The 17,227-nt window shown below is 48.5% G+C and overlaps 1 protein-coding gene across 5 annotated transcripts in view; it reads right to left on the bottom strand.

The window, feature by feature from the left end:
- Positions 1-6,120, bottom strand: part of CCDC85A (coiled-coil domain containing 85A) — a 159,703-nt gene extending 153,583 nt beyond the window's left edge. For all 5 annotated transcript variants that reach the window (XM_036262982.1, XM_036262977.1, XM_036262978.1 and 2 more), the window contains exon 1: positions 5,773-6,120. In XM_036262982.1, the coding sequence (XP_036118875.1) occupies positions 5,773-6,027 (255 nt within the window). In that variant the 5' untranslated portion in view covers positions 6,028-6,120. The remainder of the gene's footprint in view (positions 1-5,772) is intronic.
- Between the last annotated feature and the right edge of the window lie 11,107 nt (positions 6,121-17,227).

Below are 17,227 nucleotides of genomic sequence, written 5' to 3'. Positions count from 1 at the left end.
GCAAAGATCCAGTTCCCCCAAGCCCACCCCCACTCCTAAAATTGCAGGTCAGAGCAGCATGAGTGTTGGTACATGGTCATCAGTGCACAACATGGTTCTCTGGAATCCCTTCCTTACAACATCAGAACCGTAATCTCCTTTCTCCCCCCCTTTCAGGACCATACATTCTAACCAGAGAATATCAACTAGCCAAAAGAACAGAAAGTCAGCCTATTTTGAACATTTACACCTGTATGACCTTAAGAAAGCTCTTTAACCTCACTGGCATTTATTCACCTATGCATCAATACACCCAGTTAGCAGATGAGAATACTGAGGCCCAACCTACCCAAATTGTCAGAATCCAAATCCTTTGTCTCTCCACTGCCCCACACTGCACTGCCCCCCAAATGTTTAAACACAAACAAGTCAGCCAGTGGCTGGACAGTCACAGGTCCCTTGAAGAAAAAGAACTGATGCTCCCATCTCCCCATGTCTTCAGCTGCAGTACTACCAAGTGGCCTTGAAAATGTTTACATCCAATTTCAAAGACAGCTCACAAAGGGCATTTAGAAAAAGAAGTGTTATGGCCTTGATTGCCCTAAATTCACAGTCCTCAATTGAGAATCCCAAACCATTAGAAGCAAAGGAAAAAAACACCTTTCCTTGCAGAATTATTCAGCCAACTGCATTTACAGATCACTATGGTGTCCAGAGAAACTCTGAGTTGAGATGATGAAAAGAAGGGAGAAGATTTGTCTCTCAGCAAGGTCTAAAAGAGCCTCCTGAGAGGTGGGCTGGAGGTCTTGGAAATATCACCTTACAGCTGTCCAGGGATGATGGGAAGGAAGAGTAGAAGCTGTGTCAGAAAGTAACCAGACCCTATCACTTCTGAACTTGATAAGGATGTGGGATGGGATATCGTTTGATACCAGGTCACAAAGCGAGACCACTAGGAGACTCCCCTACTTGGAGTATGACTACACTTAACTGACTTACTAAGTATTTCTCTGAATGAGGCTAGCGGAATGAGACCAGGCCCCCCACCTGTGAGAACACACTGACCCACACAGACATAGTCAATCCACATAAGCTGAAAGAACTTTCAAGTATTTCTGAGCTATTATGTCAGTGCTCCATACTATTAATTGACTAATTAATTTAAAATTCTTTCAAGTCACATTATAGTCCAAACCCTGGAATAATATCAATTTGGGGTGTTAGAAACTATACATTTTATTTCAACCTTACCTAAGAAACCTAGATCCTGGGGATGTGTCCTTTCCCAGTGAAAATAACTACCCTTTTTGAGTCAAGCCCAGCATTAAGCCTTCTACATTATTATAACTTATTGTCACCACCCCCTTGGAGATGGTTATTTTTTTTAATGTTTTTTAATTTTCAACTACAGATGACATTAGTTTCAGGTGCACACCCCAGTGATTAGACATTATATAACTTACTAAGTGATCATCCTGATAAATCTCATAGCCATCTGACACCATACACAGTTATTAGAATATTATTGACTATATTCCCTATGCTGTATTTTACAGCCCCATAACTATTTTGCTACTACCAATTTGTACTTCTAAATCCCTTCACCTTTTTCACTCATCCTCCCAACCCTGCTCCAATCTGGAAACCATCAAAATGTTCTCTGTATCTATGAGTCTGTTTCTGTTGTGCTTGTTCATTTATTTTGATTTTTAGATTCAATTGTTGATAAATATGTATTTATTGCCATTTTGTTGTTCATATTTTCTATCTTTTTTTTTTTTATTTTCTACTTCTTAAAAAAGAGCCTTTAATATTTCATGTAATATTAGTTTGGTAGTAATGAACTCCTTTAGCTTTTTCCTGTCTGGAAAGCTTTTTATATGCCCTTTGATTCTCGATGATAGCTTTGCTGGGTAGAATAATCATGGTTGTAGGTCCTTGCTTTTGATCACTTTGAATATTTCTTGCCAATCCCTTCTGGCCTGCAAAGTTTCTATTGAGAAATCATCTGACAGTCTTATGGGAGCTCCCTTGTAGATAACTAACTGCTTTTCTCTTGCTGCTTCTAAAATTATCTTTCTGTCCTTAACCATTTTCATTTTAATTATGTGTCTTGGTGTGGGCCTCTTTGGGTTCATCTTGTTTGGGACTCTCTGTACTTCCTAGACTTGTATGTCTATTTCCTTCACCAGATTAAGGAAATTTACCATCACTATTTTTTTTTTTTTTTTTTATCCTCACCCGAGGACATTTTTCCATTCTTTGTACAGATAGAGTGGGAGGGAGAGAGTGGGAGGGAGAGAGAGGAAGGAAGAGAGAGAAAGAAACATCCATGTGAAGGGACACATCGAGTGGCTGCCACCCGCACGACCAACCAGGGCCGGGGACAAACTGCAACCGAAGTACGTGCCCTTAGCGGGAACCGAACCCGGGTCTCTCCTGACCGCAGGCCGACGCTCTAACCGCTGAGCCAAACCGGCCAGGGCCATCACTATTTTTTTAAATAGGTTTTCAAATTTTTGTTCTTTTCCTTCTGGCACCTCCATGATGCCAGTGTTGGCACACCTGATGTTTTCCCAGAGTCTGCTTACACTATCTTCATTTTTTTTTTCTTTTTGCTGTTCTCATTGGGTGTTTTTTGCTTCCCTATATTCCAAATGGCTGTTTTGATTCTTGGCTTCATCTATTCTACTGTTGATTCCCTGTAAATTATTCTTTATTTTAGATAATGTATCCTTCATTTCCAACCAATCCTTTTTTAGACTGTTGAGGTCCTCACTAAGTTCCTTGAGCATCCTTATAATCAGTGTTTTGAATTTGCATCTAGTAGATCACTTGTCTCCATTTTGTTTAGTTCTTTTTCTGTTTTTTTCTGTTCTTTCTTTTGGGACATGTTTCTTTGTTGCCTCATTTTGGCAGCCTCCCTGTTTGTTTCTATGCATTAGGTAGAGCTGCTACATCTTCCGGGCTTGGTAGAGTAGCCTGATGTAGTAGGTGTCCTGTAGGATCCAGTGGCACAGCCTCCCCTTTCACCCAAGCTGGCCACTCTAGGTGTGATCCCCCATGTGGGCTGTGTACATCCTCCTGTTGTAGTTGAGCCTTGATTATTGTTTTCATGTTAATGGGAGGCACTTACTCCCAGGCCAGTCGACTTCAAAGATAGGCTGCAGCCACCTTGGAGGATCTGTATAGGGGCCCACCGCAAGGAGCAGGACTTACTTCAGTGGGGCTCTGGTGCCCACTAAGTCCACCCCTTTACTGTGTCACTTGTGGAGGTAGTTGGGTGGTACTTGGACATGGTCTAAAGCTGTCCACCAGGTTCACTGACTCTGGGGCCACCCAGGAGGGGCAGGTCAAGGTCAGCCACTGCCTATGTCCTGCCCGGGGCCACCCAGCATGAGCTACGAAGTGACCACAGATGGCTACTACTTTTGCTGGGTTTGGAGGTGCCCAGAAGAGGCCAAGCTGTGAACTAAGGCTGCTGCCACTTGTATTGGGCCTGGGGCCACTCAGAAAGTGGCACAGGGCATGCTGAGATGTTGCTTGAGAAATTTTAGGAAAGCATGAGCCAAGACAGGTCATTCGCATGAAAAACAAAAACAAAAACACTGGGAACAGCTTGGGTAGGCCCAAAAGTTGGTGGGGCAAGGTTTCAGGAAATCACCAGGGCAGGGCAAACAATGATAGCCAGATCAATGGAGACTTAGATATGGCACCTACCTGCTGGCTCTGTGGGGGAAGGGCTCAGAAGAGGATCAATGGCCTCAGCTAGCACTTCTGTCTGGGAGAAAGCTGTTCCTCTAGCTCTTGCCCTGATGCCAGACAATTCAGTTCCTCCCCTATGTCCCTGGTGCCTTTCGAGTTGCTGCCCCAGTGCTGGAGCTCAGAGGGAGTGAATCCAAGTAAATCTGTGAACTGGTCCTTTAAGAGGAACTGCCTGGGATTCCAGCAGCCCTCCTCAGTCAGCCACAACCCCTTCTGGTTTTGACGGCCAGAAGTTCCGTGCACCTCTCTTCCTAGCACTGGAACCCTGGGCTGGGAGGCCAGGTGTGGGGCTGGGAACCCTCGCTTCTCCCAGTACCTCCACAGCTGAGATATCCATCCCAATTTTTCTCCATCACACCTGGATGTGGGACCAGCCTGTTTGAGTCTCCGCCCCTTCTACCAGTCTCAATGTGGTTTCTTATTTAAATCCTTATTTGTAGGACTTCTATTCAGCTAAATTTCAGGCAGTTCTGAGTGATGGTTGTTCTGTAGTTTAGTTCTACTTTTGATGTCTGGAGATGGTCATTATCATTGCATTTTATTGATAAGTAAAACAAGGCTCTGAGAAATTAATTACCCAAGCTCACCCTCCTGGAAAATGAGGATTTTAGACACAAATCCACCTCTGAGATGATCTTCCCACTACATTAGCCTGCCTAATCCCACAAGAGTCTGGTACTTAATAAATACTCCATTAGTAATGAATGAAGCCAAGGAAAAGAGTAAGCCTTAGGATTTTTCTGACTGTGGGATCTTCCTAATTGCACCAACTCTAGGAAGCATATGACAGTCAGTTGAGGACTCAGAAGAGGACCATCTCCACCTGGATGGGGCCCAGCACTCAGGTGAGCATCTAGCATTCCGCTCCTCCCACTGCCTAGCCCCAGAATCCCAGAGCTGGAGTGCTGAGGCAATGAAGAAGTGTCTACAGCCTGAGAAGTGGGTGGGAGTGGAAAGGGGACAAGAACAGCATGTGCCTGCGGGAATTTGCTCCCTAAGGTCCCTGCAGTGATTGCGTTTGTGTCTGGCTTCCTATAAACAGAAGCAGAACAATGAGAGGAAGGAATACCAGGAGGCACCAGAGCAAGCCATGAGGAGAGGAAGTTCGCGGTGCACGCCCGCAGGGCGGTTCCCCGCCACCGGTGTGCTGCAGCCTGTCGGGCAGCACGCTGCTGGCACACGCAGAGCTCTCCAAGGAGAAAGAAAGTTGGGAGAAGGGATGTTGGTTTTCTTTTTCATTTCTCTTTCCTAGTAGCAAAGCAGGAGTGCTGGCTCAAAAGGCAAGCATCGCTGACTGACTCTTAGGGTACCTTTTCAAAGCCCTGCGCCTCCCATACTGAGTCCTTTTGCTGCTCTCACATGGGAAATGGAATTAAAATCAAACGGGGGGGGGGGGGTTACATCGGGGGCAGGCAACCCCAGATAACATCATCGGAATTGAGGGAGAAGGAAAGCACAGGAGCAGGTAGAAAATGTGAAGGCAGAGATATATGCCAGCTCCGAGGGTGGGGCCCGCAGCTTCTCCCCGGCCCTGGCCAACCCCTCTCCCCAGCACCGGCACCCAGTTCTCACCCTCCGCCAGCCGGAGAAGTCGTGGCGCCAGAGCAGCCGTTCCGTATCCCGATCCCCGGGGCGAAGATGCCCTGGACTAGCTCCCTCGCTGGCCTTTTTCCCTGACGGTAGGTAGCCCAGTACTGTAACCCAAAGCACTGATTTTCCTGCTCTCTGGGAAATTAAAGCTTCTGCGTGTCCATCACCTCATCCCAGCCTTTCAGCATCCTAGGCGCCCGTTCCTCCCGCCTCAGAGGACCCCAAGAGGGTGTCCCATATGGGAAACAGCAGGGAACGAAACGCCTCCAAAGTTTGTAAAAGTTTCCAAAGATCGGGGATGGGGAACAGGGGGTGCCGACCTGGAGAATGGGGAAGATCACCTGTTGATGGAGGGAGGGAAAGTTAGCCTGGCCCCACCTCCCAGGGCGCCCCGCTCCCCGCCCCACGGAGCTGAGCTGCTCTCCGCCCCGCGCTCACCTTGAGCCCGCGGATCTCGCCGAGGTGCAGCTGCAGGCGGCGGTTCACCTCGCGGATGAGGTTGCTGTGGTCCAGCATCGCGCTCACCTTCTCGGCCTCGGCGCGCCGCAGGCTGCGGATCAGCTCCTCCTTGCTCCACTGCAGCAGCTCCTCGTCCGACACTTTGGACAGGTCCTCCACGGCCGCGGATGGGCCAGCAGAGGCTGGGGGACAACTTTCCGCCGCCGCCGCTCCGCTTCCGGCCGCCTTCGACATGATATCCGCGCGGTGGCAGGTGCGAGTGGGTGGAAGAAGCAAAGCGACACCCAAAGGCGCGGGCGCGGAGGGGCCGCCTCCGCCCACAGCCCTGTGCGCTTCGGCGAGTCAGCGGCACCGTCCGGGGGCCGCTGGGCTGGGGCGACAAGGGTCGCGCTGGGCGGCCATCCTACCTCGCCATCCTTGCGCGCGCGCCCGCGCACCCCCAGGGCCGGGCAGTTACCCGCGCGCGGCTGCTGAGGCGCGTCCCAACTCCGCGCAAGTCCATGGTGAGGGGCGCTGGGGCGCTGGCGCCGCCGCGGGAGAACCCGGAGGAGCGGGGCGCGGGGGGAGGCGTCGAGGGGGCCGCACCCCGGTTCCCCTGACCTCTCAGTCCTAGTGCGAGACTGCCGTCCCCCACACTCTGGCACACACGCGTGCGTTTCCCCCTTGCCCAGCGCAGCACGCGGCTTCTCCCCTCAGAGTCGTTCAAGGGCGCGCCGGACTCCGCGGCCCCCCAGCTGCTCCTGCTGCGCCGCCGCTGCTGCCCAAAGGCTCGGCGCGGCCAGCGGCCGGCTTGCTCCTCGGGTCGCCCAGGCTGCGCCCGCTGCCGGCTCCCGGGCTGCTTAGGGAGGCATTGGATTCGCAGCGCGGAGCCGTGGGGGAAAGGGGAGGGGAGGTTGGGGGGCGGGGGAGGCCGGACCGGCAGGAGGAGGAGCCTGGAACCCAGGCTGTCCGCAGCCAGCCGCACCTCCCGCGCCGGCCCAGCGCTGCGGCCGCTCTACAGCATCCCGGGCTCCGGGAGCGCGCTCCCCGCTATCCCGCCGGGGAAGGTCGGGGGCGCGGCTCCTCCAGCGCCGGGACGCTGATGGGGCAGGAACGGGGAGAGGTGTGCCGGACTTTGGGAGGCTCGCGAGCGCCACTGTGTGGCCAAAGAAGCTCCCTCCGCACACCAGGTTGGTCACCGAGCAGGGGAAACAACCGCTGACCAAAATGAGGGAAGCTTAGTATTTAAAGGGATTGTGATTCGGGAAAGATGGGTAGCAGGACCTGAGGGGTAACAATCTGTTTGTACTTTGGAGAATGAAAGAAGAGATCCTTGGGGGGAGGGGAGAGCAGTTAGGGGTGATGTTGGAAAGGTAACGTTTTAAAAAAATCCTAACACTCTGAAAAGGGGAAAGAGAGGCTTGGGGGCTCTGCTCTTTAGGCCTTTGTCTTTTCTAAAAATCCACTACTTTGCTAAGAAGCTTCGGGGGAAGAAACTGGATATTTTAAATTTTTATATGAAAAAGCCTTAAAGGAAAAATAAAATACCTTCATCTACTACATCCTGAGGCCTGGATTTTAAGGTCAGGTCAAGTCCCCTCCGAGCAAAGCATGGCCCTAGCCTACAGGGAGATTTTCATTTTCCTCCGTGCTGCTAGCTACCTGTACTTAACTGGTTCAGCTCTTTATGAAAGGGGGTGCCCTGTGACCCTGGGTTTCTGTCTTTGAGCTACAAGAGTTCCTTCTACCCTCTTGTGAAGGTGCATGGAATCTTCTCTGAGCTGTAAACGTTTTCTGCACTTGGTCCCAGGCATGTATCTGGGTGAATGCTCTCCTCTCCAGGACGGAGACAGAGCCAGAAAAGTGCAAGGATGTACCCCCTGCAGATCTTCATGAAACCAGGGTGCAGAGAAAATCACCCCCACCCGAATGCACATTTAAATTAGAGTCCCTCCACCAGCTAGTCAATATGTGTCCCCTGATAAAGCTGCCACCTGTTAAGAAATAATCAGTTGGGAACTTCTTTTTTTTTTTTTTGTTATCCTCACCCGAGGACATTTTTGCATTTATCTTCAGATAGAGCGGGAGGGGGAGACGACCCACGGAGGAAGAGAGAGAGAGGAACAGATGTGAGAGAAACACATCTGGTTGCCACCCACATGACCCCAACCGAGGCCAGGGATAAACTGCAACCAAAGTACGTGCCCTTAGTGGGAACTGAACCTGGGACTCTCTGGTCCGCGGGCTGACGCTCCAGACGCTGAGCCAAACTGGCCAGGGCTCAATTGGGAACTTCTTAGACCTAGCTTCCTGGAGAGCAAGGAAAGGTGATGCTGCCCTCTGACCCAGATAGCCTTAAATTAGGTCCCCTCAGTTTGACTAAACTTTAGACAGGTTTCTTCCTGGCTGTAGGTCCCTGATCACCCTTTTTTTTTTTTCTTTTCTTTTACAGCATTTACTTTAGAAAACTTTCCACTATAAATGATTTACGGCTCTTGAGATGTAAATCTCCAGCTTCCTGACAGTTTTACCACCCAGGAATGTTTCTCCAGGGCAGGGAAGCCACCCCTTTGAGATGGAACCATCCGGGTATATATCCCTGTCTGTCAGGAGGTAGAAGCCTGACTTCCAGGAGTGCTGTTAGCAAGCACAGATGGTCTGAACACAATGACCAACTCCTCTTCCAGCTCCCACAGCCCTCCAGTACTTTCCCAGTAGCTCATCTCAGGGTTCAAGAACCCTCTTGCCCTTTTATGTCAGTAGAGTTAAATTCAGTCTCTCTCCCACTGCAATAGTCTTGAATAAACTATGTTTAACTATGTCCAGTGCAGTATTTCTTTGACATCTTCCTCTCATATACACAGAAGACTCTCCTCAACACAGTTCTTAAGACCGCTTTTGGCCACAGGAAGGGCAAATATAAGTCAGAAAAATGTGAGTCCTGTCTCTGTCACTTGTTCTTCTCTTTGAACAAATCCTCTAACCTCAGGCAGCTAATGAGATAATATATATGAAGTGCTTTATCACGTCGTTACCTGCAGAAATGCAACTTTATCATTACTGGTAATACATTTGGGCTCTTTATCTGAAAATAGTGATCTCTACATCTTTTTTTTTTTCTCACCATCACAGTTTTGTTCTTCCAGCCCTATTCTAAAACAAAACAATAGGCCCTTTCGCTGCTAACCCTCTCAGATGAGTTAACACTTAAGTAGATATTATAAGGCAGATAGATAGCTGAGAGGAGGAATTGGACTTGTGTTGGAAGGACAAGGAAGAAAGAAACGGAAGACAAATTTCTCCACAAATGTATGCACACTAGCAGATGCTTACTGTTGGACTAGATTACCTTGATGAGATTTTAATGTTTTGAAAGGGACCAAAAGTTTTGCCTTTGGGGATATTAATTGTAAGCTGTTTGTTAAGAAACAAAAGACTCATTGAAAAATAAAAAACAGACCAAGGACCTTTGACCCTTCCAACCTTTCCTGCCCAAGTGATTCAGATAGAAAAACTAGGAAGTTCCCTTAGCCTAATTTGAATTATAAGAGGGCTTTAGGCAGGGGCTTGTTAGCTCAATATCCTTTGTCCATAGTTTCTGAGCTGCCCAGCGAGAATTTGTCTGCTCTGTGTGATCCTTTCTGCCTTTTCTACCTGTAATTCCGCCCATTCTCACTTCGGAAATGTAGGACCCCTACCCACCCCTCACTCCCACTTTTCTCCTTTGTCCAAAGTGTCACGTATACTAAATGTTGCCTTGCTGCCTTTGGAATGCTCATGCATATGTGAATTTGCCATGCACATGCATTACAATTTTATTTTCTCCTGTTAAACTGTCTGTTGTTATTATTATTAGCCCAGCTACAAGAAATTAGAAGGTAGGAAGAAAAATACTAGCTTATTTTTGTCCCCACAGTTTCTAAATTTGGTCATTGATCAGGGTAATTATTAAATAAATAATGTTTCTTTATGTTGTTAAGGTCCTGTGTGGTGACAGGAACTTTACTTGGCTATCAAAAACAGACAAAAATAGTCACTTAAAAGAAGGCATTTATTTTCTCTCATATAACCGATCTTCTAAAGAAGGCTGATGAGGGCTGGTATGGTGTCTTCATGATCTTGTCAAAGATTTAGGCTCCTTTTCCCTGCTCAGCCATCTTTAGCATAGTTGCCTCCTGGCCACAAAATAGTTGCTGGAGCTCCAGCCATCCATCTACACTTGAAACAGAAAAAAGATAGGAGCAAATGGTAAAAAAGAAACAAAACACATGCCCCTATAAAAGTTTTTCTGGTAATGCAGCCTAGTGAATCTTATTTATATCCAGGGCTTGCCATATGACCACCTCCCCGCTGCAAGGGAAGCTAAGAAAAAAAAAATTTTTTTAATTAGCACATTAATGCCACCAGTAAAATTAGAGTTGTTTTTGATAAAAATAAGAAAATAGATGTTGGATAGGCAACTGACAATTTTTATGCAAACCTTAGCAGTGGACTCTGTATACAGTAAATGGAGGTATCTAAAAACCAGCCATAAATAACAGTCATTTAGTCCTGGTGGTTTTATCACATATGTTGCTTTGAGCTAACTGTTCCACTCCAGCTCACTATTGCCAAGCCTGAATTCTCACTGCGTCTCCCTGACCCGCCCAACTGGTCCTTCTGACTCCGGCATCACCTCTCTCAGATCTGCTTTCCACACAACTGCACAGGTGAACTGCTTAGTCAAGTCCAGCCGCTTCACCCCCAAGGTAGAATCATGGCTCATAATTCTTCACAAACTTCCCTGTATAACTCATACCACTCTGGCACTGGACTTTGCGGTAGCTCCCATGAGGGGCAGAGTGTAACTCCCTTCCCTGATGACACTGTGCTTGGCCGCAGGACTTGCTTGCTAATGGAATGTGGGTGTATCTGAGGGCGTATCCTTTCTCTGATGAGGTTTCCAGAGACATCTGTCTGTCTACTCACCCTCCTGGGCTTCCACACCTCACTGGGAGAAGGGCTAACCCTGGGTAGCTGCTGCTCCTTCAGCTTGGCCTCACGCAAGGTCACCCCAGGCAACCTGAAGACCTGCACCCTGAAATATAACCACTCTCCCCTCACAGACTCACAGATCTGAGTGCAAGAATATGTGATTTTTGTTAAAGCCACTGATTTTTGGGAGATTTATTGTGCATTAACACAGTAGTTAGCAAATGCAGCCCCCCTGTCTAAATCCCTTAAGTGACATGTCAGTATCTTTCCAAAGAGAAAAAAAAAAAGGCCACATTCCCCACATTCCTTAGCAGAGCGCATAAGGCGAGCACAGTCTGGCCCCTGCCTACGATTCCAGCTCCACTGGCCACCAGACCTTGCTTCATATTTCATAGTTTTCCACCGCCGAACTGCCGGTGGCTCCCTATCGGCACTCTCCACACCTCTGTGTCCCATCGGTGCTTGGCTCTACCACCTCACGCCTGGGATGCCTTCCCTGCCGTTTCCCTGGGTCTCTCCATGGGCATCATCTCCAGGTTCCTGGCATCCATCTACACTTCGCGAGGGTCCCTCTCCACTCCCATAACCTCCAGTGCACACCTCTAGCTTGGCCCTAAAACCAGAATATGGAACTAAAGGAAGTTATAGGTGGAGGCTCAGACTAACTCAGCCCAATCCCAGCAGAAAGTTTAGCTCCAGCTAGAAATTCATATTCTCTCTTTTTCATTTCCTCCAACTCTATCGATTTCTGTCATGCCCTACAGAATATCTTGGTGCTATAAAAGTGCTATTGAGGATGTTGTGAGTACGCCCTACAATGCCTTATTATGACGCTGCGCCCTCATCCATGTGGTTTCTTAGCAACTCGTTTTAATCTTATGAACACTGTGAATTATACCATTGCTCCTCTTTGCACTAGCTACTGGGGAGTCAGATCTAAATGTGTGGCTCACAGTCCACTACTTAGACAAGTTAAGAAATATAATTTATTGACTGATCTAGCTTCCATAATTTTCTTACTTTCAATTTCCCCCTCCCAATTTCTTCTTTACCTTGTTCTGTATGCATCTTTGTAAGTTACCTCATACATACATATATATACATATATACATGTATGAATGGATGTGCATATATACACAGCTGACCCTTGAACATCATGGGGGTAAAGGGCACAAACCCTCCTCCATCCCACACAGTCAAAAATCTACATATAACTTTTTTAAAAATATGTTTTTATTGATTTTTTTAGAGAAAGAGGAAAGGAGAGAGATAGAAACATCAACGTGAGAGAGAAACATTGATCGGCTGCCTCCTGCACGCCCCTTACCGGGGATCGAGCCTGCAACCCAGGCGCATGCCCTGACCGGGAATTGAACCGGGACCTCTGACTCCATGGGACGACTCTCAATCCACTAAGCCACACTGGCCAGGCCACATACAACGTTCAACTCCTCAAAAACTTCACAGCCTACTGTTGACCAGAAGCCTCACTGATAACATAAGCCTCACTGTATTATATACTATATTCTTACCATAAAGTAAGCTAGAAAAAAGAAAATATTAGGAAAATCATAAGGAAGATAAAATAACATTTATGGTACTATGCATACTTATTTGGGGGGGAAAAAAACCATGTTAAGTGGGCCTTTGCAGTCAAACCTATGGTGTTCAGGGGTCAACTGTGTGTATACGTAACACACACACACACACACACACACAGCAGAAAAGAGAAGAAAGGAACCAGCAAAAGGGGAAGGGAGACTTGCCTCCAATCATAGCTATAATGTTCTCTCTCATTTACTTTGAGGTTTTCTCCCTCTACTAGCCCCTAAACTCCATGGAGACAATGGCCACTTCCTAACCTACAGTTTGAGCTCAATAAAGAAAGGAGGAGGCGCCCGGCTGGTGTGGCTCAGTGGTTGAGCATCAACCCATGCACCAAGAGGTCGCCGATTCGATTCCCAGTCAGGGCACATGCCCAGGTTGTGGGCCCAGTCCCCAGTGGGGGACATGCAGGAGGCATTCAATCGATGTTCTCTCTCATTGATGTTTCTATCTCTCCCTCTCCCTTCCTTCCTCTCTAAACTTAATAAAAGAAAAAATATTTTTAGGAAAGAAGAAGAAAGGAGGGAGGGGAGGGAACAAGCTTGCTGGAGGCTCTTGTTGAGATGTTTATATCTTCCGTGTTTGGAATGCCTTGCCACCCACAACCCCTGTTCAATACCTCTTTCCTTTGAAAATATTAATTAACATTTAGTATATGCTATTTTAGAAGTCAGAGGAGTGCTGTGCAATTTAGAATTTTTTCAGAATTGTTTAAAAAGATAATATGGTATTTTAGTGAGTTTGCCTCGAATCGCTGCAAAATGCACTCAAGTGATGGGTTTATTCACTGACGATGCCAGTAATTCTACTGCGTGAAAAAGGCTGAGATTCATCTCATTGTATCTGTGCTGTGGCAAGTAACACAAGCAGCTACGGAAACACCCTGTCTTGCTCTACCAAGAACCAATTTTCTGCACAATACTTCAAAACTCAACAGAAGTGCACTGGACATTAGCTTTGTTACCTAATTCTGAGTCCAGACCCAGGAACACGGCTGTTGTGTGGAGCTGGGAACAGCAGGGACCCCAGCAGGAACAGGCACCTCTGCTGGTGGCAGATCTTACTGATGGATGCCCCTGAAACACACTTCCACTCTGAGCCACTGTGGAAGTGTGTTGCCTTGATCCAGCCCCCAAGCTTGCTGGCCTTTGTTGTATTTCATTCTGCCAAGTACTGTGGCAGAAACTGCCCGGGGATAGTTGATCTAACTGCCAGTAGCACCCAAGGGTGAGAGAGAGGTCCAGTCAGCCTGCCCCGCGGTGTTGAGATCCAGGTGTCTTCTGGCTCGTGGAAACAGCTGCTGTGGAAACAGTATTACCCATGACTCTGTGGGTGATGCTGTTTCCACTATCAGCCCTCCTCCAAGCCTCTACTCCACGGACTCTCAGCCTTAGCTGCATGTTGGAACCACCAGGGGGATTAAAACATGTTGATGCCTGGGCCTCTCCCTAGAGATTTCTGATTTTTAAATTCTTGGGTGCATTATGCACTTTGAGGCTTTTAAAAATCCACCACGTGATTCTGATGTACAGTAGTTTGACAATTACTCTTATAGATGGTGTGGAACACTGTCCAATAGAAATATAATATAAACCACAAATGCAAGCCACAGGAGCAATTTTAATTCTTCTAGGCGTTGAATTTTAAAAAGTACAAAGAAACAGGTGGTACTAATTTTAATAGTATATGTTATTTTACCTAATATATCAAAAATGTTATTTCAACCACTAATCAGCATAAACAATAGCTAATGAGGTGCTTTGCATTTTTGGTAGTAAGTTTTCAAAATCTACCATGTTACACTTACAGTACATCTCAATTCACACAAGTCACCTTTTAAGTGCTCAGTGGCCACACGTGACCGGTGGCGACCATACTGGACATCGCAGCTGTATGCGATTGGGGGAGGGGAGTGGGAGACCGAGGAAGAAGTGATCCACATGCGAACCCCTGGAACTGGTGGACGTTACCTTATACGGCAGTGAAGGACTTTGCAGAGGCCACGGATCATGGGATAGAACCATCGTCCTACCTTAGCCCAGTGGGCCTGAGGTGCAGTCACGTCTGTTCTCACAGGGGGAGGCAGGGGGAGCTTTCCAGACAGAGGAGAAGGGATGTGCCCACGGGGGCAGGAAGGGAAGGACGAGGCCACAGTCCAGGAACGCTGGCAGCCACCCGGGAACGGGAAGCACCAGGGAACCATTCTCCTTAGAGCCTGTGGAGGAAACTCAGCCCTTCCAACACCTTGGCTTTAGTCCCGTGTCACTGGTTTCAGATTTCTGGCCACCTGTGAGAAAATAAATTTCTGTTGTTTTAAGTCACTAAATTCGTGGCCACGATAGGAAGCTAAGATGGCACCATTTATAACACAGCACTTCCTTTTTACCTGTGTTGTTGTCGTTGTCACAGTCTTTCTTCTTTTATAGCTGGTTGGATACCCATTGATTTTTTTTCTTTCCGGAGGGCAGGGACCTGCCTTATTCATCAGTGACCCTTCTCCACACTTGACAAGGGTTTGTTGTAGGAGCACAGCAGAAGCCGTCGAGGTGCATCTGAGGTCAGCCTCTGGGGTACCCAGAGTCTGGTGTGAACACAGGAAAAGCCTGAGGAAGAGGCCACCCCCTGGGGAGATGGCTCTATGGGAAAGTAGCAGATCACAAACCCCCCAGAAGGCCACTTGAGCCCCTGCCTGCCTTGGTCACTTGGAGTGTCTTTGAGAAGCGTAACCCCAGGGGCTAAGGAAATGCTAAAAGCAGGAACTGCCTACCAGGTCTGAGCCGTGGGCAAACTCCCGTGGAGCAAGGTTGGGGGCCTGAGAGCCACCCACAGAGTCCTCAGACCTCGCCTGTTGTCCTGGTGAAGGGTAGGGGCCCACCCCGCCCTGTGCAGACCCACCCCCACGGGATGGGGAAGCTTTCAGTCCTGGTGCTAAGCTGCCCGACAGACATAGCTCTGAGCCTCACAAGTAAAAGTGCTTCCTCGCACACTTGCTTGTCATGATGGCTTCTCACCTGGCACAGAAATCGGCTGCCCTGAGGGTGGGCACGTTTGATTAGGAAGATTGCTCTGGACAATCTCCCAGCAGCAGCAACATCACCTGGGATTGGGGTTCACAATGTGCCCCCATATAATTAAAAACGATAAATGGCAGGCCAGAAATGGAGGCATCCTCGTTGTCTTTCCGAATGGAACCTTCCAAAGTAGCACAGTCACTGGGACCGGACAGGAGCTGTCCTGGGCGAGGCAGGCGATCTTACTGACGCAGCTAGGGGACAGGCACTCTGCTCCCCCAGCCGCGGCCAGACCCACACAGTGAACATGGAGTGTCGTCCTGAGGCCCCTGCCCTTCACCAGGACGACAGGCGGGGTCTGAGGACTCTGTGGGTGGCTCTCAGGCCCCCAACCTTGCAGGCAGCCTTCAAGGAGAAGCCTAGGGGTCTTCAGTGGCGTTTTCAAGGAGACCCAGGCTTTGGGCATTAGCCGGAGAGCAAGCAGGCTCTGAAAATGACAGAAAGGGAATCTTTTGCCTTTGCCACCTGGGGAAGAGTCTCTGACTTCAGAGTACTTTGCGAGGAAGGGAGCTGTACGTTGTTTCTTTGGTGTGTCTGGTGGCACCTACAGAAGTTGCCAAGGCATGTTCTTCCCACAGGGGTGTCACCGGGGATGGCCTCCGCCTAAGCACCACGATGCTGCGGGAATTCCTACCCCTTCAGGCCACAGCCTCAGTGCCTCTGCCCCAGGCCCACCTTCACTAGTCAGGTTGCATCCAAAGGACCCACCCCTTCAGTGGGAGTTCACCTGGCTTCCTTCATAACACTTACCGTTTGCAGTTGTTTCCAGTTTGTTTACTTTCTACTCTCGGCTGGGAAGGCTGGGAAGGAGGGGTGTGTGCCATGCCTGACCCGCAGTAGGCACTCAGTAACACCCTGTCCTGTGACTGGATAAATTGAGGTGTTTCATATTTGCTCACCAGCTCAGCAAGCCCCTCACCACTCTGTGCTTTATAACAACACATTACCCCCCAGGAATGCTGATTGGTTTGGGGGGCAGCCCCCGGAAATGTGTATTTGAAGACTGCTGCTTGGCTGATTCTGATGTGGTCGGTCAGTAGAACAGCATGCAGGACCCCTGTGCCTGCCTCCCTCACACAATGTTCATCTGTTCTCTTTGCAGTGAGCGTCATGCCACCAACCTAACTTATGCATTAATTTCTGGGTCTTTAGGAAGCCTGGGAGTATCCTAGGAACCCTATTTGCCCATCCATGAGGAGCCATAAATTAGATTCTATGGCTAATGTTCCCTCCTATACACCATGAGTTCCCATTCCCCAGCCAGGAGCAAAGTCTACCACCGTCTTTGGGGAAATACCCTAGGGAGCTGTGGAATTCCACTTTTTGGGAACCTCATTCCAAGTGGTGCCCACGCACCTTCCCTGACCTCCTTCCTTCCTCAGGGTGTGGCCTGTGGCCTGGAACTGGATTTGGGGGAAGCCACGACGTCAGGTAAAGATGATTCTGCAGGGCTGACTGCGATGTGCTTCTACCATTTTCTCCTAAACGTTCTTGGCCTAGAACTTCAGCTAACCTTCCTGGGGGGACGTGTGAACATAACGGTCACAGACCTTGAGAAAGTGGTTTGGGAAGCTGTTATTAATAATCATAAATATACCGTGACATTCCTCAGAGGCGGTCTTCCCAGAGCTGGAGCCGTGGGTGATCGTGTTGCTTTCATCGGCATTAAGTGCCCCAGAGGAAAGGTTATGTAAAAGTACAAGAATTCATGAAACCAATTTGGGTGGCAGCTGAAAACAAAACAGAAACAAAACGTCGGTCTCTGGTTCATTGCCTTTCATCTTCTCCCGGGGCACAAAGAACTC

Source organism: Molossus molossus, unplaced genomic scaffold (assembly GCF_014108415.1).
Source record: "Molossus molossus isolate mMolMol1 unplaced genomic scaffold, mMolMol1.p scaffold_m16_p_15, whole genome shotgun sequence".
Classification (NCBI taxonomy): Eukaryota; Metazoa; Chordata; class Mammalia; order Chiroptera; family Molossidae; genus Molossus; species Molossus molossus.
This window is presented reverse-complemented; position numbering and strand designations above follow the sequence as displayed.